At 36.2% G+C, this 25,495-nt stretch overlaps 2 protein-coding genes across 2 annotated transcripts; one reads left to right on the top strand and one right to left on the bottom strand.

Annotated features, from left to right (window-relative positions):
• Window positions 1–325: 325 nt before the first annotated feature.
• Window positions 326–5,937, bottom strand: LOC131011579 (DEAD-box ATP-dependent RNA helicase 32). Its single transcript, XM_057939351.1, has 8 exons — window positions 5,431–5,937; window positions 4,351–4,626; window positions 3,069–3,392; window positions 2,484–2,675; window positions 2,197–2,352; window positions 1,579–2,003; window positions 1,167–1,330; window positions 326–857 (listed from the first exon to the last, which is right to left on the bottom strand). The coding sequence occupies exons 1-8, from the start codon at window positions 5,797–5,799 to the stop codon at window positions 517–519; spliced, it is 2,247 nt and encodes a 748-aa protein (XP_057795334.1). The 5' UTR covers window positions 5,800–5,937; the 3' UTR covers window positions 326–516.
• Window positions 5,938–18,859: 12,922 nt separating this feature from the next.
• Window positions 18,860–23,644, top strand: LOC131011578 (DEAD-box ATP-dependent RNA helicase 41). Its single transcript, XM_057939350.1, has 2 exons — window positions 18,860–19,220; window positions 21,977–23,644. The coding sequence occupies exons 1-2, from the start codon at window positions 19,193–19,195 to the stop codon at window positions 23,491–23,493; spliced, it is 1,545 nt and encodes a 514-aa protein (XP_057795333.1). The 5' UTR covers window positions 18,860–19,192; the 3' UTR covers window positions 23,494–23,644.
• Window positions 23,645–25,495: the final 1,851 nt, after the last annotated feature.

The following is a 25,495-nucleotide window of genomic DNA, read 5'->3' as shown; positions in this document are numbered from 1 at the left end:
ACATTAGTGATATATACGGAGAAAAGAAAAATTAGTTAAATATTCAAGAGATTGAATGATCAAATCTTAAGGCACATGCTAATTCCATCGTCTAACAAAGGGGAAGCCACGCCACTTTTAATGTGTCTGAACCAAAAATAAATTATAACGAGCAGCTTAGAACAAATAATAATAATAATAATAATAATAATAATAATAATAATAATAATAATAATAAAAGCTTAAAAGCCTCCGAAAGGTCTCATCTTGACCAGAAAAACATCCAACATAATTCAATAGTTAACCATGAGGTCTCCTGCCTATATATAGTTGTTAAATAATAGTGTAAAACTATACAGTCAAAGATTAAATTAATTTTGTAACGTTAATAATGAAGCACCCTTCTACAAAGGAAACCTGCACCACAAAATTTGTTGCCTTGAGCATAGTATTACTCTTTAGGCAGGAAAATATAAAGTTTAAATTTCTACTTCTCACAGCATACAACAATCATTATAAAATCGGCCCTCATTTCTATTATTGCATTGAACTGAGCAGTTTAAGAGCCAGTTCTTCTTGCTCCGCCAGTGTAATCGGAGTTGTGCTGTTCTCGCCTTTCCTCCTCTCGTCGTCATCATTATCACTATCACTGTTGAAATATTTCTTGCCCTTTTTATTTGGTCTGTTTATAGTCGCTTCTCCGTCTGAACCAGATAGATCATCTTCACTAACTGCATCATCATCATCATCTTCTCTACCTCTTTTCAACTTCATCTTTTGCTTGATACGCTTTTCTTTCCGACGCTTGTGTTCCAAGGCTTTATCTTCCTTGTCAACCAATTTCATCATTTCTCTCAACTCTGCATATCGTTGACTTACTGCAAGATGGGACAGGGACCATTATAGAGTTCGAAAAAATTTATACATTAATTAATTGTTTTCATGAATTTTTCAGGTGAAGTTTCACGGATGTTCAAACCATCCTTGAATCTCCACACAAACTGGGCAAAATATCGGAAGCCTTGGAGGAGCATAAGGCCTGATATCAATCTTAGCCCAAAACTAGATATACCCCAGCATATAGTTTAGAATTGTAAAACTGGAAAGCCAAATAAGAATATTAACTTTTTTCTCTTCGAAACAGCATATTGCAAGGCAACAAAAACACATGGAAGCATCAGATCTACCTTTGTCCTTGTCCAGCTTGACGGAATCAGATCCAGTATTGGAGTCAGCTAGTGTTGCAAGAGGTGGTAAGGTGTTGCCTTCATCATCAAATACAACCCTAGTACCCACAGGTCTGTGCACATTGATCTTCAACTTCTTTTTCTTTAAGACCCTTGTAGCAGACCTACAGTAACAACCAGAGACGAAAACCTCAAACTTATGAAATGAAAAATACCAGAAAAACTATAAAGCAAGAATACCTTTAAATGTAATATTTCTCAAGTGAAGTAATGTGAAAAGAAAAGGCAGACAAGAATACAGTGACTTTCTCCACCCACGACCAGAACAGCACCCGTTATAATTTTTGAACTGAAGTAGAAGTAATGAAATTCAAACATGTGAACATAATTCAAAATAATGACGACAACTTACATATCATCCCTAATATCAGTTACATTTTCATCCCCTAAAGGCTGTGCTTTCTTTTCCAAAAGAAAACTCTCTTCCAATTCAATTTCTGCTTTCTCCGGCCTCACAGCATTCGTAGTTCCTCTTAAGAGTTCAGAAGGATTTACATCAGAATGGCTTTCTGGCACCAGGGCAAGATCTTCAGAAACTTTTTTACCCTTAACTTTTTGTTTTAGAAACCGAACTCTGGGAGTCAGGGGAAGACCTATTGATGCAGAATATTCATCAATTGGAAGTTTAGTGACATCAAAAATGTCTTTATCGCGTTGTTTATGGATGGACTTCAAATAAGTAATGAAGGCTCTCTGAGCCAGACTCTGTAGATTAGGATACTTGACTAACAAAGCTGCCAATGAACCAGAAACAGATTCCAATCTTTTTGTATTTGCCTGCAAGGAATGATGCAATAATTTAGTCATTTTCATGAGTTGCAAATTTGCAATGGACATAGGAAAACAATTTGGTTTACTTAACCCAATTTATATAAAATAAATAAAACAAAAGCAGTTGCTTTGTCAATTAAAGAGACCAGTGGATAACTCATGTAATCAACTTCGGAGAACATTGGAAAACATGACAGACCTTAATGATCCGAATAGGAATCTTTTTTTCTTGCAAATTGTCAAGCATCTTTGTCTCTGAGGGGGCAAGGAATAAGACAGATCTTCCACCCGAATGGTAACGAGCAGTTCTCCCAACTCTGTGTATGTAAGAAGCAACGTCTTCTGGGCAATCTACCTGGAAGTGCATACGTAATCAAATCTATGGTTCAGAACTCTAACAGTGCACTTTATTACTGAAAAGTAGTAAAACTTGAATTGCTGAATAGACTTTGGAATATAATTTTGGGGGATGTGGCGAAGTCCAACCTGAACAACCCAGTCAACAGCCTTGTTGAAATCAAGGCCTCTAGATGCAACATCAGTGCAAAACAAAACGGACCGCTGCTCACAGAATGATGCATAGATTCCCATACGTCCGTCTTGCTTCATCCTTCCATGAAGACATTTCAACGGAATTCCTGGTCGGAGTTTCTTGAAAGCTTCATGCACAAATTTTACCTGTTTTGATACAAAAATAAACCAAAAAAGAATGAAGGTCCAAAGGACAGCTCGTTAACTTATTATAAATGCAGATAAGCTTCAGTAATCTATAATCAACTAAGATTTGGAGTACATATGTAAATGGTAGACTGCAAAATAATATCAACTATGCAACCATAAATCCCGGGCGAAGAGGGGATAGAGATGATACATATAAAAACTAGACAAAATTCAATGCATCTCCCTGGTAATAAGAGGTAAATGACCTTTTGTAAACTATAGCGATGGACATAAAATCGCATGTCTAGATACTGAAAATTTAGTGACACAATTAAATTTCAACTATCAGCTCTCTAACTATTGAGAAATAAATTGAAAACTTACCTATTGAGAAATAAATTGAAAAGTTACCTGCTTGCAGCTCGAAAGAAACACCAAAATTCTTGAATTGAGGTGTGTCCTTATAAAACTCCAAAGCATGTCAAGCTTTTGGTCAAGGGGAACAATCATAGCAGTCTGGTCCAAACGATTCGGAGTAGCAGTAGTAGACTCCTCATGCACGCTAAGATACTCTGGGTCTTTTAGACTGAGTCTTGCAAGATCTTGAACAGACTTTGTTTGCGTGGCTGAGAAAAGAAAGGTTTGTCTTTGTTTTGGTAATTGAGATATTATAGCATTTAATTCTTTCTTGAATCCCACATCAAGAATACGATCTGCCTCATCAAGAACTAACACCTGTTCACCGACAAGGAAACTTAAGTCAGAAACTGCTGACATCTGTTCCACAATTGACTTAAATGGGAAAATAAATGGACCCAGCAATCAGAAACCCCAAACTTTATGCAGGCAGCTAGCATAAGCACAACAAACCCCAAACTTTATGCAGGCAGCTAACATAAGCACAACAAAGGCAAAAGCTCATTTAAACAATAACTAGAGTACCTCTTAGTCATCTAATCATCCCCACAACCTAGCTAAATACAAGTAAAACTGTTGGATATCTTTAGTACCAAAAAGAGAATATAAATGTAAGAATATGGTGCATTACACACACATGATCAACACTGCAAAATTGTGAGAAGCTTGAATCCACAGCACAAGTTTCAATGGAGATGAGGAAAAAATTACAGCAGAAAATGTTACCTAATAAAAGGTAACAGCGAGGGAAAACAAATGAAAATAGCACACACAAGTAGGCAACTACAAGAAAAACTTGAAGACACAAAAATTAATTAGAAGTAAGACACCTAGGGCTCGTTTGGTACGTGGCATGGGATAAGGTGTGATATATAATATAAAGTTATTACTGGTTACGTATACCATCTCCCCAGATGGTATATAGAATCACCCAAATCTTTATAATATTTCGGGCTTTTTATTTATAAGGGCCATGTGTTTTGTACCAAACAAGATATAGATTATACACCCTACCCAACCGGACCAAACGAGCCCCTAGAGTTGAGAAAGAAACAACCTAAAATCATTATTCACTTTTACTTGCTCCATAACAAAACAGTCATCGGAGGCAAGCACAAAGCTGAAGACATTTCATCCAATAATTTTAAAAAAGAATCCACCCCATCAGTAAATCCTATAACACAACATAAAACCGTCAGTAAATCCTATAACACAACATAAAACCACAATGGATGAAAAGAGAAATCAAAATAAGCAAATTTGTCGAAAGAAAGACCTGAAGTTGTGAGCATTCAAAATTTGGAGTTTCATCCATGTGTTGGAGAAGTCTTCCGGGAGTACAGACTAAAATGTTCAACTCGTTTATACGCTCTTTCTCATCATCAACATCTTTACGACCACCAATTAGAAGTCCAGCACTAAATCCATGGTGCCTTCCTACGTTTTTTAGAACTTCAAAAAGCTGGTCAGCTAATTCCCTTGTAGGAGACATGATTATGCATCCAACCCCATCCTCTGGACCCCATCTAGCTCGATATAACTTCTCTAAAACCTGATGAACAATACACAACAGATTTTCACGAATGAATGGACTTCAATTTTCGTGAACTAAAAAAATATCATAAAAACACAAGAAAATAGAAGATAACAGATCAATGCAAATTCTAGATAATGCCACCCAAAAAGCGAGGTAGCTCTTGACATTTCGTAGCTTAGACTTAGATATTAATAAAGACAGCATGTTTAACACATTATTGACCCCTTGCTGGAATGCCTTCAAGAATGAATGGTCAACCTCTACCTATCTGCAAGTTTTTTTTTTTTTTTTGTAATTTGTTTCGCCCAAACAATTTTTTCAAGAATTTAACTGAATAAGAGAGCTACCAGTTTAAACTTTGAATATCCCTAAAATCACTTTTTGATTAGATCAAATATCTCAACTCAAAGCAGAAAAGAAAAAAGAAAGACAAATGAGAGTGGTTAAGAGATAACCGCCTTTAGACTTTGAATCCCTTAATTCATTTTATAGGATTATTTTCAGGCTTCAGCTCATACCAAAAATCAAGAAAATAAAGACAAGTCGGGTATTTTCACATATTGTGACACATTATTGCAGAACGCGTCAGATCCCAAGGGAGATTTCACGTGAGATTGAGCTGGAAAATCAAGATGTTTTTATTTCTTCACTTATTGAGAGTAGAATTATTTGTTTGAAAGGTGAGATAAAGAAACTAGTACTATCAGTTTACATTTAAGGATCAATGGATCATCAGATAATTCGAAAACGACGAAAATTTGTTTAATTCAATATTGTAGAATTCATTAGTCTTTAAAGAAATATGGATTAATAACTTACCGGGATAACGAACGCCAGAGTCTTCCCGGAGCCAGTTTTAGCAGCTCCCAAGATATCTCTGCCGCAGAGGGAGTGGGGTAGAGAAGCCTTCTGAATGTCGGTCATCTTCGAGAAACCAGAGGCGACCAAGCCATCCTTGGTCCTCTTCGATAGCGGCAGTTGGAAAAACTTGTCGGCGCCGGCATAGGGAGAAAAGGAGCCGTCAGGAAGCCTGCCGATAGGCGACTTCTTCGACGGTGGAGAAAGGGACAGCGGGTTAGAGCCGGAGTCGGGTTTGCACGAATCAATCCATGATTCGAGGAGCTCAATTTCTTGGACTTCTGTGAGGCGTTTCTGGAGCTTGAATTTCCTGGATTTAGGTTCTCTCATTGTTCAGCCGATCAAGGGGTTAGGGTTTTAGGAATTTTTGGAGGGGAAAGGGTTTATGCCTTTATAGGTACATACTATGCCTTTATAGGTACATACATATTATATTAGAGTATCTCCAACTGCAATTCGTAGAGTTGAAATGCAGAATTTTTAAATTTTCATTTTCAACAATCAACTTTATATTTCCCTCTATGATGAAATATTTATTTTTATACTCTTTATTATTAAATTATTTTGTGACAATGAATCACAGTCTATTGGTAAGACGTTTCTCCTCCAACTAATAGATCAGGGATTTGACTCACCCTATGAGCTAGAGTGCGAGTGAATTTTTTTCTTTTTTTGGTTGTAACTAGGGATGACAATTTACCCGCGGGTAACGGATATCCGCGAAAACCCGAACCTATTAAGGTGGGTTTGGATATCATTTGATATCCACGGATAGTTTTGTGGTTGTAATTTACTATCAATTTAGTTCGTGGGTATGAGTTTGGATACTTACTATCCATACCCGCAAAACCTGTTTACCCGCTAAAAATACCCGCCAATTACCTGTCAATTACCCGTCAAATATCCACAAAAAAATCCAAAAAATATAGGCTTTGAATATATATTTTAAGATTATGTGCTAGCATATTATATCTTAAAATAAGCCCAGATAAAACTGAAGTAATGCCCAAACTCTAATAATCTAATTCATCTAAACCTAAACCCTAATTCTCCAAAGCCCCTAACACAGCCGCTCAACTTCAGCGGCTTAGCCATTTCTTCCCCTAAGCAATCCTTGTGGCAGTCGCGATTCCAGCCACCAGTCGGCCGCCGACCTCGTCCAGCAACGCCATTCGTCTGCCTTCGTCCAACAACGCAGTCGTTTCTTCCCCTAAGCCCTCCCGCGAATCGCGATTCCAGCCACCAGCCGGCAGCCACTCGCCGCCCGCCGACCTCGTCTAGCAACGCCATTCTTCCGCCCTCCTCCAGCAACGCCATTCGCCGTCGCCATTCCAGCCGCTGACCTCCGCCCTCCTCTCTTCTCTCAACTCCCTCCTCTCAACTCTCAAGCTGTCCTCCGTGCACCGGCACCGCCCAGCCGCTGTCCTCCGCGCACCGGCGCTGCCCAGCCGTTCAGAGTCCAGTCTAGACGCCACTAAAGGTATTTAACTTGAGTTTATTTAATTAAACTAAAATTTAGTAAGTCATTTAAATTGAAATCTAGCAATTAAACTGAAATCTGTTAAAGATTACATATGTTGGCATTTTAATTAATCTGAAAATTGAGTAAATTGAGTATATATTTGGCAAATTGAGTATATTATTTATTGAATAATCTGTCAACAGTGGATGCAAATTGATTATATGTTTGGCAAATTGATTTTTATTTCTATTAAATGTGTTAAAAATTTGTATTTAAATTCTGTTTCGTGGGTATCCGGCGGATAGTAGATGGCGGGTATCCGACGGATAGCGGGTGACGGATACCCGCCAGATAGCGGGTTCGCGGATACGCGACGGGTAACGGGTATCCGTGAGTAGCGGGTTTGAATACCATTTGATATCAATGGATAGTTTCGTGGTTAAAAACCACTATCCATTTAGTTCGTGGATATGGGTATGGATAATCACTATTCGTACCCATCGTACCCGATTGCCATCCCTAGTTGTAACAAAAAAAAATTTAAAAATTATTAAATTATTTTATCAATTTAATCATTATATGTCATATATATTTATAAATAATTATATTTATATTCAATTAAATGTGATTAAAATTCAAATTCAAATATAAATTAATTTAAATATTTTTGAGAAAAATTGATTAATAAAGTGCTATATTTAAATATTGTAGAACGATTAATTTATTTCAACAACATAAAAACTGAAATTACATAATACTCTTAGAATTAAACATTACATAATATTTAACAAAGCATAAATTACATGATAAAACCAACTAATTTTCTAAATTAGAAAACTCCTCCCATATATGATCGACTAATGCATCACGAAGCGCAAAGTGAGCCACTCTATCTTTGATTTTTTATAGCGTCCAAGAAATTCTTGGAAATGACTTGTTTCATTTAGCATTGTTTCAAAATCTAGAATTGGCACTTCTCTTGCAATTTCAATTGGTGCAGACATGTCACGTTCATCTTCAACAATCATATTATGCATGATAATGCACGCTTTCATTATATTATGCAAATGTTTATTTTTTCAGTAGCGGGCTGGATTTGCAACAATTGCAAATCGGCTTTGAATAACTCCGAATGCACGCTCCACATCTTTCCTACACGATTCCTGTCTCATTGCAAAAAACTTTTTTTTGACAGAGCGTGGTTCATGAAAAATTTGTACAAGTGTGGACCACTTGGGGTATATATATCTGCTAAATAATAGCCAACATTATACTCTTTTTCTTGTATGACATAATGTGTGGATGAAGTGATACCTCTAGCAAGGTCACTGAAAAGATGAGATCTTTCCAACACATTAATATCATTATTGAATCCTGGCATACCAAAGAATGCATGCCATATCCAAAGGTCATAATCAACAACGATTTCAAGAATAATTGTTGGAAAGCCACTACGACCGGCATACGAGCCTGCCCAACCTGTTGGACAATTTTTCCACTTCCAATGCATACAATCAAGACTACCTAACATTCCGGGAAATCCACGTTGTTTACCAATATAAAGTAGTCTAGCAACATCACTAGCATTATGAGATCTTAGATATTGACCAGAAAATATTTCCGCAATTGCACGACAGAATTTCTTGACACATTTAATTGCAGTGAATTCACCAATATTTATGTACTCGTCAATAGCATCTACTGGTACCCCGTATGCCAATATTTGAAAGGCAGCTATTATTTTTTGCAGTGTGGACAAGCCCCATCTTCCTGTGCAATCCATGCATTGCTCGAAAAAATCATTATGATTTTTGACAGCATTAACAATGCGAAGGAATAGACTTCGAGACATTCGGAAGCAACTACGAAATATTCCTTCGTTGAATGTTGGATTTTCAGAAAAATAGTCGTTGAAGAGACGATGAGCTGTTGCTTCTTGGTCACGATGGATTACCTTGTGACCAAGAACTGAATCTCCGTGAATTCTTATAGCATTTTGATATTCAGCCAGTTGAGCTACAATAAGATTATTATTCAAAATATGTTGACTCATCAATTAATGTTCAACATCATATTCGTTGATTAATTGTTCAAGCTCATCATCAGATGAGCTTGAACTTGAATGAGAAAGTAGTGAAGAAGAACCAATATTATGATGATTCATATTTTTTAATTTTCTATTTTACGAGTGAAAGAGAAGAAATAGGTGTGGTGGTTATTGAAATCGTGTACGCCTTAAATAATAAAAATTCTCCAATACTATCTTATCTGAAAATCTTAAATATTGAATCTCCACCGTCCATCCAGATTTCATTAAATCTACATCATCCACCTTATCACTCCCCTACTGTATGAAAGCATTGATTTGACAACACTAATCTACACATGTGATAAAGATAAAGTGCAGTACCTACACATCTGATAAAGAGCAGTACCTACACATGTTATAAAGAAAAAGATAAAACATTTGGTCCTACATATCAAATAATGCGGTTTCGATTTAATCAATCTTATCTGAAAATCTACACATTTGAATCACCACCGTCCAACCAGATTTCATTAAATCTACACCATTTATTATTTATACCTTATCAATAAATCATCCTTTATATATATGAGCTATTTTTTCATACTTTCACACACAATAACCCTCTTCCATCTTGTACCAACTTGTCTTTCTTTAGCTGTTATTTCATTTTCCATGACTTCTTTCCGACAGCCTAATTACACAATTGATGAAGATAAACATCTTTGTCGTGTGTATGTGGAGATATCTCAAGATTCAGAAACGGGAATAAGCCAAAGAAAATAATTTTTTTGGGATCGTATTAGGGATGTTTACAACGAGGAGAAACACAGTCCAAATATAATGCAGCCCAAGGTTCATTAATGCAAGACCCGGTGCATGTTCCTGTTGGTCCAGTTACAAGAGCACGAGCTAAGAAGTTCAAGGAGAGCTTGATGGTCTTAGTCCAAGAAGTTTGAAAGCAAGAGTTGATGAAGAAGCTAATTGGAGATGGTGGAGTTGGCGAATTGGGCTCAAGTTTGATTAATCTTATTACGTGCGAGTGAGCTTAAGTTTGAAGACTTTATGTTAGGTCCGGAGGGTCTCGAATAGGCGTATGGGAGGGGGGAATACACCTATAGGCTATTTTTGAAAATGAAACTTTAAATACAAACTGACTCAACCTTTTTAGTGAAAAGAGTTTTGTCAAAACAAGGTTGACGACTGATACTGAATACTCTTCAGTAAAGAGTTATCAATTAAGTCAAAGACTTTAACTGATACACGTAAGGCTTCAGTGGAGTTTGTTAAACAGAGAGATGTTATGAATCTTACTGACTATCTGAAGATAGATCACTTAGACTAATAACACACGCAGCGGAAAACTTTTGTTTCGAAATAGCCTGTGAAATTAATCACGTTGCCAGCAGTTAAGTTTCTCTTTGCAATTAATCAGTTTTCAGTTTAAGTAGGTAGGAGCACAAGTAAGAAGGTAAATACTGAAAGCTGTAAATAACACAGAGATTTCTACGTGGTTCGGAAAATACTTCCTACATCCACGGTCGGTTGATCAGACCAACAACTTCACTGGCATGTGCTTACGGGTACACAGCAAACCGATGCGTATGCTTACGGGTGCACAACAAACCTGAACATGTGCTTACGGGTGCACAACAAACCGAAACAACTGAAGAGCCTATCTTCAGTACCAACACACTGGGTTGGATTTCTCACTCCTAGCGCACGCTGAGCACTAAGATCTCACGGAGACAGGACACTGGCCTGAACTCCTTTTCAACACAAACTCTCAATTCGGTCCGTTGAAAAGAGGTTTGAAAACTTGCCAACTAAACCACAAAGAACAAGTTCTCTGTAGTCAGTTTTATTTAGGCTTTGGATATACAATATTTGCCTAAGTTCTAAGAGAATATATGTAATCAGCAGTGACTGATTTTGGCTTTGTGATTCTCTTCTTCGATTTAAACTTTGAGGAGGCTTGGTTTTGCTGAGTAACGAATTCGGCAACGTTTCAGCTTGTGTAGTTGAATCGGTGAAGATTGAAGTGATCCTCGAGCGCGATTTATAGGATACGTCTTGAATAGATCCGTTGGCAGAGATGGTCTTCAAGATTTCTTCCGTTAGAGAGTAAATTGAACTTGGGTTGAGGCTTCAATCTTCGAGGTTCCTTGTTTGGTGAGAACAGCTACTTTGAGGAGCAGGAGATAGGACATCTCTGAAAAGGTAATCACCAAAGGAATGGCCTCTGCAGAGAAAGGACGATCCTGAGATCTCTGCATTTAATGCGGCTGTACTTCTGGAGTGGGTGGCTTCCTTTAAACTTTAAAGGTTCAGTCTGTGGAAGAATGTTTAACTGATACTTGACTTTAGTATCAGTCCGCTGAATCCACGTGGCGCGCATTAAGTAATCAGTCGAAATTGATCATTCGACTGATAAGTCAAATATCAGTATTTGACTTTGGCTTAAACGTTACATCAGTCGGCATCTTCAGTCTTCAGTCTTCAGTCTTCAGAACAACGACTAAACTAGAAAAAGAACTCTAACACTTGAGTTCGAACAGTTCTAGTCTATTACAAGTGAAGCCTATTAATTTTGGTATCATCAAAACTAGGAATAGGATATTTCATTAAGTTCCCAACACTTTATTTATTTATTTTCAGCCTTGTTATTTTCGAGCCCATGTTATTTTCAAATTGTTTGGGCTTGTTTTGATAGCTGCTTAGTTATTTTCGAAATAAGGGCCTTGTTTGGCTGATTAGTTTTGTCATGCCCCGACTTTTAATTACTGATTAAAACCCTAATTTTGTTAATTATGGTTCTGCATCCATTAATAAAACAAGCTTCATTTATTCAATGTATTATTTTTATTATTATATGTGATTGATGCGCAGTGTATATAATATGAGTTCATTAGAAATTTTAAGGATTTCCCACGTATAAGCTGGATAAATTTTTTAGGGCTATTAGCCTGTAAATACACGAACTTTTTGCATTTTCTGAAATTTAACATGACTTTTTTTTTCAGCCTACAAATACATGAACTTAGCGCATTTTCTGATTTTTGACACCGATAAAGAATCCGGCGACTTACTACAGTGACGTGTAATCTACTGCTTACATGGCTAATTATTTTTCTGATCTGGAAAAATTTGCTGGCATTTAAAAAAAATATGAATAACCCAAATTCGATCGCTGGCAATTCCCAAACGAGGCCGTATAACCCATAACCCATTTGTTTAAATCTAATTTATTTTCTTCCCAAACAAAATCCTATTTGTTTTCTTCCCAAACACAAATCGTGAAACCCATTTGAATAATCCCCAACAAATGGCGACTAATCAATGAAACTATTTGAATTTGTCAAACCCATTTCTTTCAGTTCGCTACATTCCCATTTTTTAATTCTAAGCTCAGCTTCTAATGCATCTCGTTCACGCCTTAATTTAACTATGTAGTTCCTTTGCATCAAGGTGGGCTTGGGATCAATAAACTCAAAGTACGAACATGGCTTAGCCTGCGAAAAAAATTAAACGAAATCAGCAAGATAAAAGCAAAATAGAGCGAATTAACAAGATAAAAGTAGCAACTCTTACATCTTTCGAACAATGAAAGAAACGCATTGCAAGGTTGTTGTCCGTCCAAGATGTCTCCAACTCCGCTTGCAAACCACACTTGCACATGCGTTGCTCCATAAGAGTAGCAAGGAATGGACGATAGAAATTCAGAGAAGAGAATGGTGTCTGCGAACCCTAATTTTCGTGCCTTTAAATTTAACTTCAATTTGAGGTTCAAATGACGTCGTTTAGCTTAGTCCAAAACGGTGTCGTTTTTTATATCGTCCGATTAGTCCACGTCATGTATTCCGGCCTCCACGTCAGCAGTCAATTATCGTTTTTCCGATTCGGTGTCAAAAATCAGAAAAGGCGCTAAGTTCGTGTATTTGTGGGCTGAAAAAAAAAGTCATGTTAAATTTCAGAAAATGCAAAAAGTTCGTGTATTTACAGGCTAATAACCCAATTTTTTATTACTGATTTTAAGTATATTTATATGGATCACATTGATTTTGCTTATGCATGAATTCATGAGTTTTTAATTAAATTGGATATTTGTTTTAGTGATCAAGGATTTTATTACTAATATTTTATCAAAGATCATTTTTATACTATGATTAAAGACCATGGGTACTAATATTGATTTTACCCTTATCCATCCACTTGGATTATTATATTAGTTAACTCCTAAATATCTACTCAATCTTATCCAACTTTTAGCTTACCCACTATGCTATCTCTCTCACTTCACTTAAAAAAAAAAAAAAAAAGACCACTCCTAGCTCATTGTACTTTTTCTTTCTTACTAGTGTCTAACCCGTCGAAATTTGACGGGAATTATTTTATGAAGTGATTATACGATTGTTGATAATAGGTTCGAAATTAGATATATAGAAATTTGTTGATTAAAAATTTAGAAAAAATAAGAATGAATGAGAATTGAGGAAAATTAGAATAGAATTTTGCTATAATATATATAAATTTATAGATAAATAAGAATGAATGAGAATTGACGAAAATTAGAATGAAGTGATTATACGATGCTACGTAGGATATGATTTATTTTGCTATAATGTAAAAATTGATTAGAAATATATAAATAAATAAGAATAAATGAGAATTGAAGAAAATTAGAATGGAGTGATTCTATTACGCCACGTAGGATAGAGCTTATTTTACTTTTATATATATATAGACTCCTCAAAATTCTTCCTAATCCGGATTAAGGTAATGACTTTATTCACTCCATTAATTTTTTATTATACTTATTCTGAGTTCTAACAGTTTATTGGAAACAAAACAATCAACAGAGACAACCTATCATCATCAACACCACCAACTTCAATGTTTTTCCTAAAACCAAGTATTTTCTTTCTTTCATTAATTTCATAACCAAGCATCAAAACACCAACAAATACATACGCACGCATAATCACTATATTTCCTAACTATTACAGTTACAAGGATTTCAGGATCTGATTTTTGTTATAAAAAAAAGAGAGAAAGAACATTTTGAAAACCTTAATTGCTTCTATGTGTAAACTAGAATTTGGGGGTTTCTTGTTTCTCTGCCCAAGCTTTTGTGTGAGATTTTGGAGCTGAGCCCCTGTGTATCTGTGTGTGTGAGTGTCGAGGGTAGAAGGTGGCAGCCGCGGTGGCTCGCCGGTGGCGGCAAACCGCCATTGTCACTAATCTGTCAAGGGGAGAAAATGGAGGGGGGAAAGATTTTCAGTTTTTATTTGAAAGAAAAAAAGAGATTAAGGAAAGAGAAATGAGAAGGAAAAGAAGGAAACAAAAAGGGGGGAAATTAGGGTTTACCTTGAATGGTGCCGGCGGCAGTAGCGGTTCATCGCCGTGAGTCCGTCGGCGATAGAGAGGTCAGCGGTGACGGCGTTGTGCGGCATCTGTTGTGTCCAGTTTTCGAGGAAGAGAGGAACGAGCTAGAGAGAGAGATGGTCGGGGCAGAGATGAATTAGAGGGAGAGTTCAGAGAGGGTGTCGCAGCTCGATATAGCCAGTGATAGCGTATACCAAGTATCATACGACTAATAAAAGAAATGGTGAAAGAAACAGAATATACATCTTGTTTTAGCAGAAGCATTTTCAAACTTTACTCATTTTCAAGAAAGATTTTAAGACCAAAATATTTCCATACTTGGGTGTAACATAAATAAGCAATTGGAGACTTAGCAAGGGTTTGAAAAGTATTCTCCCTTATGGGATATTACAGACATAAGCAGATTGAATAAAAGAGTTTCATCAGAGTTATGCAGTGAGATACGTTACTATATGTGTGAAGACATATAGCAAGGAGTTCAGTTACTTATAGAGTCAAAACGTATAAAGATAAGTGTGAGACATAAGAAGACACGACCAATTGACAGATCCAACAGCCTTCACCCATCCTCGCGCCAAGCAAGACCTGCACATTTAGAAATATATGCAGGGTTGAGTACCAAAAAACACTCAGTGGACTCATGCCGGAAATAATTGCAATGTTGCTGTTAGAGCTATATGTCAACCTTGCCCTTTTCAATGCATCAACAGGATTAAGCGAGATTAAAAATATATGTTCATGTTTTTCTGTCATAAACTCATTTGCATAATCATAATAATATCATTAGTCTGCAGACAATATATATTCAAGGTATGTGCCAACTATGAGAACTCATATATCATCATATATATTAGGTGAAGAGAAGGAGGCCTCCATCAAATCACCGTGACCGGCCGACTAGAGACGGCTCACGATCACCTCTGCGCACAAAACCTTTACTGTCATATAAATCAGTTAAAGGCCGATATCTTGCATCGTGATCATAATCATGTCTTTCATAGAGGCAACATACCACATTTCATTCTCATCAATAGTAAATATGACAAGTTGACAATTTTCATAATACTCATCAATAATACTTCAACATGCTTCATTTTCATAAAATTGCATTTGAACTCATTATCATGGTAGCTTGCCATAATAGAGTTAGAATAAAGCCCACCTGTCTCAAGGGTCGATGACGTAGTGCTCAGAGTGGTACTAACGCCGACCGTCACTCGAACCTTTGGTGGCGCACGTGGTTTAGATTGTCATGTGACAAAATAAACTCTAGTTAGAAATTCATCTAACTAATATCTAATACTTATACTTTCATCATATGCTTAATCTCATCTTATAACTTCTCCACTATTTGCCCAATTGGACCTCCCAAGTAATTGGATATCTTATCCAAAAAGAATCTCAATCCTATAGGTAAATAACACTAAAATAATTCACATAGTCATTCATACTTCAAATTAATCAATTAATTATTCCACATAGTACATTTTCACAATTTATCTGAATTGTAAAATGACTTAAAAGTCACTCTATGAAACTTGAAAATCTTTTTCCCTTGTAACTAAATTCTCAAATATTTTATGTAAGCTATGGAATATATATATAAAAGAGTTTTTCCACTCAAACCTTCTTTTCAACCTTAAAAAGTCCAAACAATCATTTTCTATAAGAATTGTAACAATTAAATCTCATAAATCCTTTTTGAAAAATTTCAAAAATTCTTAAATATATATATATATATATGGGGTATATATATATATATATATTTCAGTAGCATTTTCATGAAATAATATGGTGTATACCATCACCAAAACTTTAAAATTTTCAATATAATATCAAAAGTAAGAAATTTCGAACACCTACAACTTACTACTTCTGCACTGCCTCGTCTTTAAAGAATAAACTGTTTCATCTTAGAACTCTCCTGGATTCAAGACTTATACCGTTGGAAACCTCTTTGAGTCTAGTTTCATTTTAAAAAAAAAAAGTAGATTGAAAAACTCAAAGTGGTTTAAGAGATATGAATGTTTTCCCACAGTCTACCATATTCGGCAGTTTCGGACAATTGGAAGTTAAGATTTTTGAAAAATAGTAAACGTTGCCCAACTGGAAGTCTTGGTACATCTTCATACCTCCTGGATGTGCTACATAAGGCGTGTCATGAGCCTCGCTCATGATTTCATTTCTTAACTTCTCATTGTCGGGTACGCAGATTCTTCCCTCAAACATCGATGCACTATCCGTGGCTTCTTGGTATGAATCAAGCTTCTCGGTACGGATTTTTACTTGCAACTTTTCCAATTTCTCATCCTCTCTTTGCATACTAACAATCCTTGATCTTAGGTCGGGGGTAACACTAAGTGTCGCCATGATCGATTGGTTCCCCCAATCCATAATTGTTGGAATATGACTGATTAGTGATAAAGCTACCATGTCCGTAGTAGGAATAAATTGGTGGATGAATTATTACTAGCGTATCTAGGATAATTTATTTAAACTGGGTTCCTTCATCTTAATGCTATTAGAATATTAAATCTAGGTCTGACGTCTCCAGCTAGGTTATATTTTAATAAGGGAAATAAGCAGGTCTGGCGTCTTGAGCTGTTTATCGACACAGTAAGTAGGAATTGGGGTACGTCCGTTGCTTTTCACGGTATCCTATAACTGGTTGGTTGATAGGGATTAATTAATCTTTGCGTCGATGATCAGAGCTTTAAATTGATATGGATTTATTCGAGCCGAATTACTTTTCTTTGATTCTTTTCTAGTGTTATTTTATTTGATTTAATTTGCTTTCTTAGTTATAATTAATTTTTTCAAAATTAAGGCGTGGTGGCATCACCAAAATTATAGATTTTAGGGAATTGAATGAGTTTATCTGCTCTCTGTGGGATCGACCCTGCTTGTCATTATACTACTTAGTTCTTGATAATTCCGCAGGAATTATTTGATGGAATACGACGTCCACCAATTATATATTGAATATAAAGATAAGCAACTGTATATTTTACACATTATGGGAGAAGAGGAAGAGTTGATAGGACAATTGGACCAATGAATTTGACTAGCATGTGACCTATTAAATACTCCCTCCGTCCCTAAAATAACTTCATCTTTTTCCATTTTGGGACGTCCCCCAAATAACTTCTTCTTTCTTTCTTTCCATTTTTGGAAACCTACCCCACCACTAATAATATTTTATTTATTCTTACTTTTCACTTTTCACCACTCTCAATACTAATTATAACACTTTTCACAACTTCCAATAATAATTATATCACTTTTTCTCCACTATCAATACACTTTACAACTTTTTATTAAAACCCGTGTCGTCCCCAAAGAGGAAGCCATTTCAGGGACGGAGGGAGTATCATTTTACATCGTAGTTTATAATTGTTTTATATTATTTCTATAATTATAATATATGCAATAGTTACTATATATATTAATTAATTTAAATTTGAGATTAATTCTATGTATTATCTTATCTTGAAATGTCACAAATTAGTTCTGAGCATTATATGGAGATTCAAAGGCTAAATTTGAATTATGAGCATCATCTTATCTAGATTATTAGACTGAACTATGAACATCGTCTCATCTAAATTATGAGATAGGAACTTGATAAATCATCTATAACTTTTGAGGATTATCTCGCATGGACATTAAAAATTGAGTTAATATATAGAAGTGTCCACTTTCATATTGTAAAATTAAAATCTAGCCCTTGAAATAAAAATATTAAAAAATGGCCAATTTTTGAGCAAAAGTACAAAATTACCCCTAATATTAAAATATAAAAATTTAGCCACTCATCCCAAAGTAAAAAAAAAAAAAAAAATTACTGCCCCCTACCCTGCTCCAACCCCTCCCCCCAAGCCAAAAAAAAAAAAATTTACTCCCCCTACCCCCGACCACCCACCCCCAAGCCATTTTTTTATTTTTCTTTTTCACTTCTCCACCCCTCCCCTCGTCCCCAAGCAATTTTTTTGAATTCACAACCAGATCTATGAATTCACAACTTAATATTTTTGAATTCACGACCACATCTATGAATTCACAACTTAATATTCTTGAATTCACAATCAGATCTATGAATTCACAACCAAAATACATTCTAGTTTTAGTTGTGAATTCAAATTTTAAAAACTTTTTGGTTGTGAATTAATTTTTTGTTGTGAATTCGACTGGTTGTGAATTCACAACCAAAAAATTATGGTTATGAATTCACAATAAAAAAATTTTGATTGTGAATTCGACTGGTTGTGAAATGCACGAATTTTTAAAGGAGTGATGTTTAAAGGATAAAATGGTAATAGTGGCCATTTTTAAAATTTTTAATGTTAGTGGATAATTTTTAATTTTACTAAAACAAATAGGCTATTTTCAAAATCTAATCTTGAGAATTTTCCATAATTGTGTAACAAATTTTAAAATTAAAATTTGATATAACAATTGACGCGACATCAATTTTATCAAAACGATATTTATAAAATATTGAGAAATATCTAAATTGAATTTTTAATTCCACCTCACCCCATTCCCCTCTCACAAATTATCAATTTAACGACATTTTCAGGGACAGCAAAAGCATCACCGCCTCCGCCGGCGCCCGCAACCCTCCTCCTCCACCACCACCGCCTGCAAGTACCAGCACCGAGAGTGCGCCGCCTACTGCATCCCAGCCCCTTACTTCCCCCACGACCGCCAACGGCAGTTCCTGAAATATCGTCAAGATCGTACGCAACAGGAGAGTTCCATCTTCAAATTTAATTTTCTTCAAATTCCAAATTTGAGCTTGAAGGTTACTGAAGATCGGGAATTTCTGAGCGCCCCATGTGGAAATCTCAATGACTACTGATGACAATCAATCCCCAGGTGCTTATCCCTTTTGGGTTTTGCAGTTTCTGGAAATTGGAGGGCCTTTTTTTCTGAATCATTTTTGTTTGTTTATAATCTCGTGAGTTGCTTTGTTGCTAATATTATCTTTCACCATATACTTCTCTGGTCTTTGTAATGACTGTTTCAGCTGTTCTCATTTATTTAATTTCATACATTCTGGTATTATAGTGTTGAGGGAAAATTCTGAACTTGTTTGTAACTGGGAAATACTTAAATTTATTTATGATTGACAGAATACGTAACCTTCCTAAAAATCTTGATAGTGCAACCATATTTGCTTGCAAAATTATGTAGTTCTCTGTTAGGCATGGATTAACTTCAACTTTCGCCCATATGGTTTTGATGGAACCTACAACATGAACATGTTCCCATCCTAATTGACCTGATCGAAAAATTCATTGATGGCAATGCCTGAGCTGTTGGCAATTGGCTCCATCTTTCCTTTTTGAGGTTTCTTCTTCATTTTGTGACAATTTGTGCAAAGATGAAAAAAATTCTCAACCAACATGTTGAATATTGTAACTGATTATCCAAAGGAGACTCACTTTCTTGAGTGGGTTTGACAATTTTAGTCGTGAGAAATTACATCTTGTTTAAGTGAGCTTATTTGTGTAAGTGTTTCTCAGTGGGGAGAGTAGGATTTAAGTCTAGAAACCAACCTCTTAATCTTTATCTCTTCATGAAATGAAAACGACATCAAATACATGGAAGCACTATACCTCCTCCATTGAACGTAGCATGTTAAGCATGTCCCACTATTGTCTAACCATTCAGCTGCATATTTTCAACCAGAAGATTTTTAGGAATTGGTTATCAGCAGATTTTACATATTTCCCTGTCCTATTGAGGCAAAAAAAATTGAGAGTTCATTAGCTGATTAGCCACATTAAAACAAGTAAATTTAAGCTATTCAGCAGAGTAAGGATCTTTAGATAGACATGTATGTAATGGTAATTAGCTGGTTGAAAAAGGATATTAATGAGCTTGTATTTACAAAGAATGAGGGATATGCCTTCAAGACATGTACGGACTCCTTTTGGCAAAAACAAACCTCTTAAAATTTATCAGTTATATCAATTTTATTGTTCTGATTTTTAACATGTAATGAGTACCCCTACACCTTTGTACTGATAAAAACAGAAACCAATGTTTCAAAAATCGGGCAGGTAGGCGCTACACAAAGCCTAACAACCCCACCTTTGGTGTAATCGATGTTGCTACGCGTCTGTCTGAAGCAGGACTAAACAGTGCCTTAAACGCCCGATGCTTTATGTTTTCAAACTGAGTTCTGAGATCAGAAATTTGTAATTTACATTTCTTGAAACTTGATGCTTTCACATGTGAAAAATAGCTTAAAGCATAATAAAGGATTTAAATTAGTAGGGGGGTAACAAGGGTCTGCCACAAGCCCTATTTTGTGCCAGGCTGTAGGAACTAGACGTCTGGCCTGAATAATACCTTTGTTGTTTTTCGCAACATATATCATTAAAGGAACATAGTTTACCAGCCATGAAACAACTGCACTTTTAGCAACTACTCCCTCCGTCCCACTATAAGTGGCTCAAAACTTTTCGACACGGAAATTAAGGAGAAGATGTAAATTGGTTAAAAGTGGTAGGGCCTACACTTTTATAAGGGTTAAATTTTTCCATTTATGGAAACAGACCACTTATAGTGGGACGTCCCAAAATAGAATAGAGGCCACTTATAGTGGGACGGAGGGAGTATGATTCTAATATTTCAAGATAGTAGCTAAATGGATGGTGTCCTCTTCTGAATAAATGAAACTTTCACCTTCCCTTGGCTTCCCCCAAAGTGATAAAGTTCATTCATGTCTGAATGATGAACCCACCATGATGGTGTTATAGCCACTCTTTCCTTTTTCTTTTTTTTTTTCTTTTTTTTTCGGTAGCTCATGCCATTCCAATTCTATGGTTTGTGCTTAATAGTGTTTCCATTGTAACAAAAAAGATTCCTTCATCCCTTCCCATTGTGTACGCATGCTACTGAAGTTCTTTCGTTCAACTTTTAAATGCCAAGCACTGGCAGATTTCCGTCGTAATTTACCCAATTTCACAGTGCAGTATTCTAATTGGATCTATATGGAGAGTGCATAGTGTAAATTACCCTTTTGCTTATGGCCTGGGGTCCTTTTACATCCGCTTGATGCACGATAATTGCCTTAATGAGAAAAACGGTAGAAGGATTCTTATAAATGCTTCTTGATTTAAGCTCTCAGCTTGAATTGTCAACATAGAAATGCGTACGGCCGTATTAACTTTAGAGTCAGGTAGTCTTCATATCTTGGTTTCTTTGTTTTTTTCCTTAGGCTGCGTTTACTTTGATGGATAAATTTATCCATGGAAAAGGATGGATAACAAAAATTTATGCCTTTAAATGTCTCATTTCTTTTCCAACATTTGACACAAAAACATTTTTCCTTCCTTATTTTCACTTCAAAGGTGGATAATATTATCACACCAAATGTTGGAAAAGAAATGGAGGGATAATATTATCCACCCTTGAAGTGAAAATAAGGAAGGAAAAATGTTTTTGTGTCAAATGTTGGAAAAGAAATGAGACATTTAAAGGCATAAATTTTTGTTATCCATCATTTTCCATGGATAAATTTATCCATCAAAGTAAACGCAACCTTATGGGTTTGTGAGAATTGGGTGGTTAGTATCTCGTGAGTTTATTGGCTCATCTTAATCAGTGTTCTCCTCGTGCAGAGGCTGAAGTCAAAGAAAGATGTTGGGATCAAAGAGAAGCTTTGGCTGGAGAGCCTGTGTGTGTTGTATGCGGCCGCTATGGTGAATACATTTGTGATGAGACTGATGATGATATTTGCAGTCTCGAGTGTAAGCAGTCTCTTCTCAGCCAGTCAGCAAAATCAAAGGCTTCACGTGCTCAACCAGCATCTACAAAACTTCCAGCAACAGATGAATGCTTCTATGTTCGGGATGGAATACATCTAAGCAACAGTCAGACTGAGCTGCTCAGGAGAAAGCTCGAAATATCCGTACAGGGAGATAATACGCCAGACCTTGTTCTGTCATTTGCTTCTTGTAATCTTCCTCAGAAGCTCCTTCGAAATCTAGAAACAGCAGGATATGAAATGCTAACTCCTGTCCAAATGCAGGCAATCCCGTCTGCACTATTAGGTCAGAGCTTGCTCGTATCAGCTGAGACCGGCTCTGGGAAAACTTGTTCCTTCCTCGTTCCAGTTATCTCTTACTGTGCAAAGGTAAATAACAACCCACAAATTCCACTAGCGATGGTCCTAACACCTACTAGAGAGCTCTGTATACAGGTGGAGGAACAAGCTAAGTTACTCGGTCAAGGTTTACCTTTTAAAACTGCCCTGGTCGTCGGTGGTGACACCATGGCGGGACAAGTACATCGAATCAAGCAGGGAGTGTCTATGATTGTGGGGACACCAGGAAGGCTTATTGATCTTCTCACCAAGCATAATTTTGAATTGGATTCTGTATCAATTTTAGTGATCGATGAAGTGGATTGCATGATCGAGAGGGGATTCCGTGAGCAAGTCATGCAGATTTTCTTGGCTTTGTCCCGGCCCCAAGTATTGATGTACTCCGCAACAATCTCAAAAGAAGTCGAGAAGGAGGCTGGTTCGATGGTGAAAGATCTCACTGTTATATCAGTTGGCAAGCCCAGCAAACCTAGCAAGGCCATCAAACAGCTAGCGATATGGGTAGAATCAAACAAGAAAAAGCAAAAGCTTTTCGACATACTCACAAGCAAGCAGCATTTCAAGCCCCCGGTTATCGTGTTTGTGGGTTCTAGGCTCGGGGCGGATCTCCTCTCTGAAGCTATAACAATAAAAACTGGGGTGAAAGCTGTATCAATACATGGAGAGAAAAGCATGAAGGAGAGAAGAGATGTATTGAGGTCATTTTTGGTTGGAGAGCTCAGTGTGATCGTAGCCACGGGAGTGTTGGGACGGGGGATCGACCTGCTGTCCGTGAGGCAGGTCATCGTGTTTGACATGCCGAATTCCATGAAAGAATACGTGCACCAGATTGGGAGGGCGTCGAGGATGGGAGAGGATGGCGCAGCTATAGTGTTTGTGAATGAGGAGGACAAGAAACTGTTTCCGGAGTTGGTTGAACTCTTGAAATCCAACGGTGCTTCGATTCCTCGCGAGCTCGCTATTGCGAATTCACGATGCTCTTTCTCAGCCAGCAAGCCTCAAAAGAAAAGAAAGCATGCTAACTCAAGGTAGTCTTTTCCTTCTGTAATATTTTGATAGGTTTATGCTTGAGGGTTATGTATATCATGTTGATAGGAGATTGGACAAATATTATGTTTTATTGCATTCATCTGCATCTTTTTGGTTTACTGATGTTCAATAGAATACGATATTTTGTTTCAAAGTGGCGCGATTCGTTTAGTTTTACTTGATTAATTATGAAATCAAGTTTAATTTCTAAATTAATTAAATCCGACGTCTAAATTAATTGGTAAGGGTTGGTCTTGCATGCACACGGTCGCATAGTATGCGACCGGTTACTTTTAATAAGCATAAGATATACATTTATTCGTGCAAATTCTCATGAATAAAAGTAACACTTATCGTGAATAAATGTAATACTTTATAAAAATTACATTTGACTAAAACAATAATTACTTTTTATTATTATAATGATTATTTGATCAAATAGTTAAGAATATAAGTATTAATGAGTGAAAATAACTAAAAGTAAAAGTTCTTATGAATAAAAGTAAACATTATTGTGAAGAAATGTAAACTTTCCGACTGGAGTGTACCCAATAATTTGCGAATCGGTAATTGTTAGGTTACTTTGATGACAGCGATTAGCACTACCTCCTAAATGACTCTAAACATATTTGGAATGAGAAACTTCCTCAATCCTTTAAATATAATCCTACCTGCTGGGAAAAAATAAAAAATAAATAAAAGTAAAATTCTACATAATAGGCTAATAGCTAGGGATGTCAATGCAGCCCGAAACCCGTGGGCCGACCCGAATAACCCGACAAAATTAGAGGGTTAGGGTTGAAAAATCGCAACCCGAAAAAACCTCCAACCCGATTAGCCCACACTCGACTAACCCGGAACCTTATAGGGCTAGCCCGAAAACCCGATGGGCTGGCCCGGTGGGCTGACGGAATTGTGACTGATGCATCCAGTTACAACTTCTGCTATGTTTAGATCTATGGTATTTGCTTAAATATATATATGTAGCCTCATTAAAAAAAAGTGAAATTAATTAGTTAGAATATATATGTGTGTGTGTGTGTGCAATCTCATTAAAAAAAGTGAAATTAATTACGGATTTTTTTGTAGAAATTGATTATTAGTATCTCATTAGTTAGAAATTAATTATTAGTATCTCATTTTAAAGTGATATCATTTTTTTCTTTCTGTCAATGAGACGTGCATGGCAAATCCACTAATTATTCAGATTGATTCTAGTGCATTGATACATGTTAAATTTTACTATCTCATTTTAATATGTAATCTTGAATATCTTATATTTTTGCATTTCATGCTTTGCTATATAATTTATATCTTTAATATCTATGTATATTTTATACATTATACATTAGATCATTAGGAATAATAAAATACAAATGATAAGTTTATTTTTACGCCTTTAACCTGATTAGCCCGATGGGCTAGCCCGAAACCCGAAAGTTTAGGGTTAGGGTTGAAGATTTACAACCCGATTAGCCCGCACCCGACTAACCCGGAACCCGATAGGGCTAGTCCGAAAACCCGGTGAGCTGGCCCGATTGACATCCCTACTAATAGCACACATGCAATGTTGAACGAGATTACCAAATAACGTATGTAGTAGGTTAGGCTTTTTGCCAGACTAGTTTTACCACCGTTTAAAGTTAGAAGACGAATTTTGTATATTTCCAATTTTAAACTAAAAGTTTAAGCTTTAGAACAGTTGCTTTAAATAGAGAGTTTAACAAAATAAATTAATTCACAAAGCTTTTCTCTTTTCCCCAATACATACAAAATTACCTGCCACTGCAGACTGCAGTCACCTTTGTGGTCCATTGTTTATGTTCAAAATATCTATAAGTTTTTTTTTTGAGTTCGTTATTTATTTCTGCTTATGGTTCAATATTTCAATTCAGAGGTCACACACAAAAATAACGTCCATACGTACACAGGAGAATTAAAACATACATGTATATAAATTCATCCTAGATTCGGAAAAAAAAAAAAAAAAAAAAAAACAAACAAA

This window comes from Salvia miltiorrhiza, chromosome 2 (genome assembly GCF_028751815.1).
Source record: "Salvia miltiorrhiza cultivar Shanhuang (shh) chromosome 2, IMPLAD_Smil_shh, whole genome shotgun sequence".
Taxonomy (NCBI): Eukaryota; Viridiplantae; Streptophyta; class Magnoliopsida; order Lamiales; family Lamiaceae; genus Salvia; species Salvia miltiorrhiza.
Note: the sequence above shows the minus strand (reverse complement) of the source record. Positions and strands in the feature narration are given on the sequence as shown.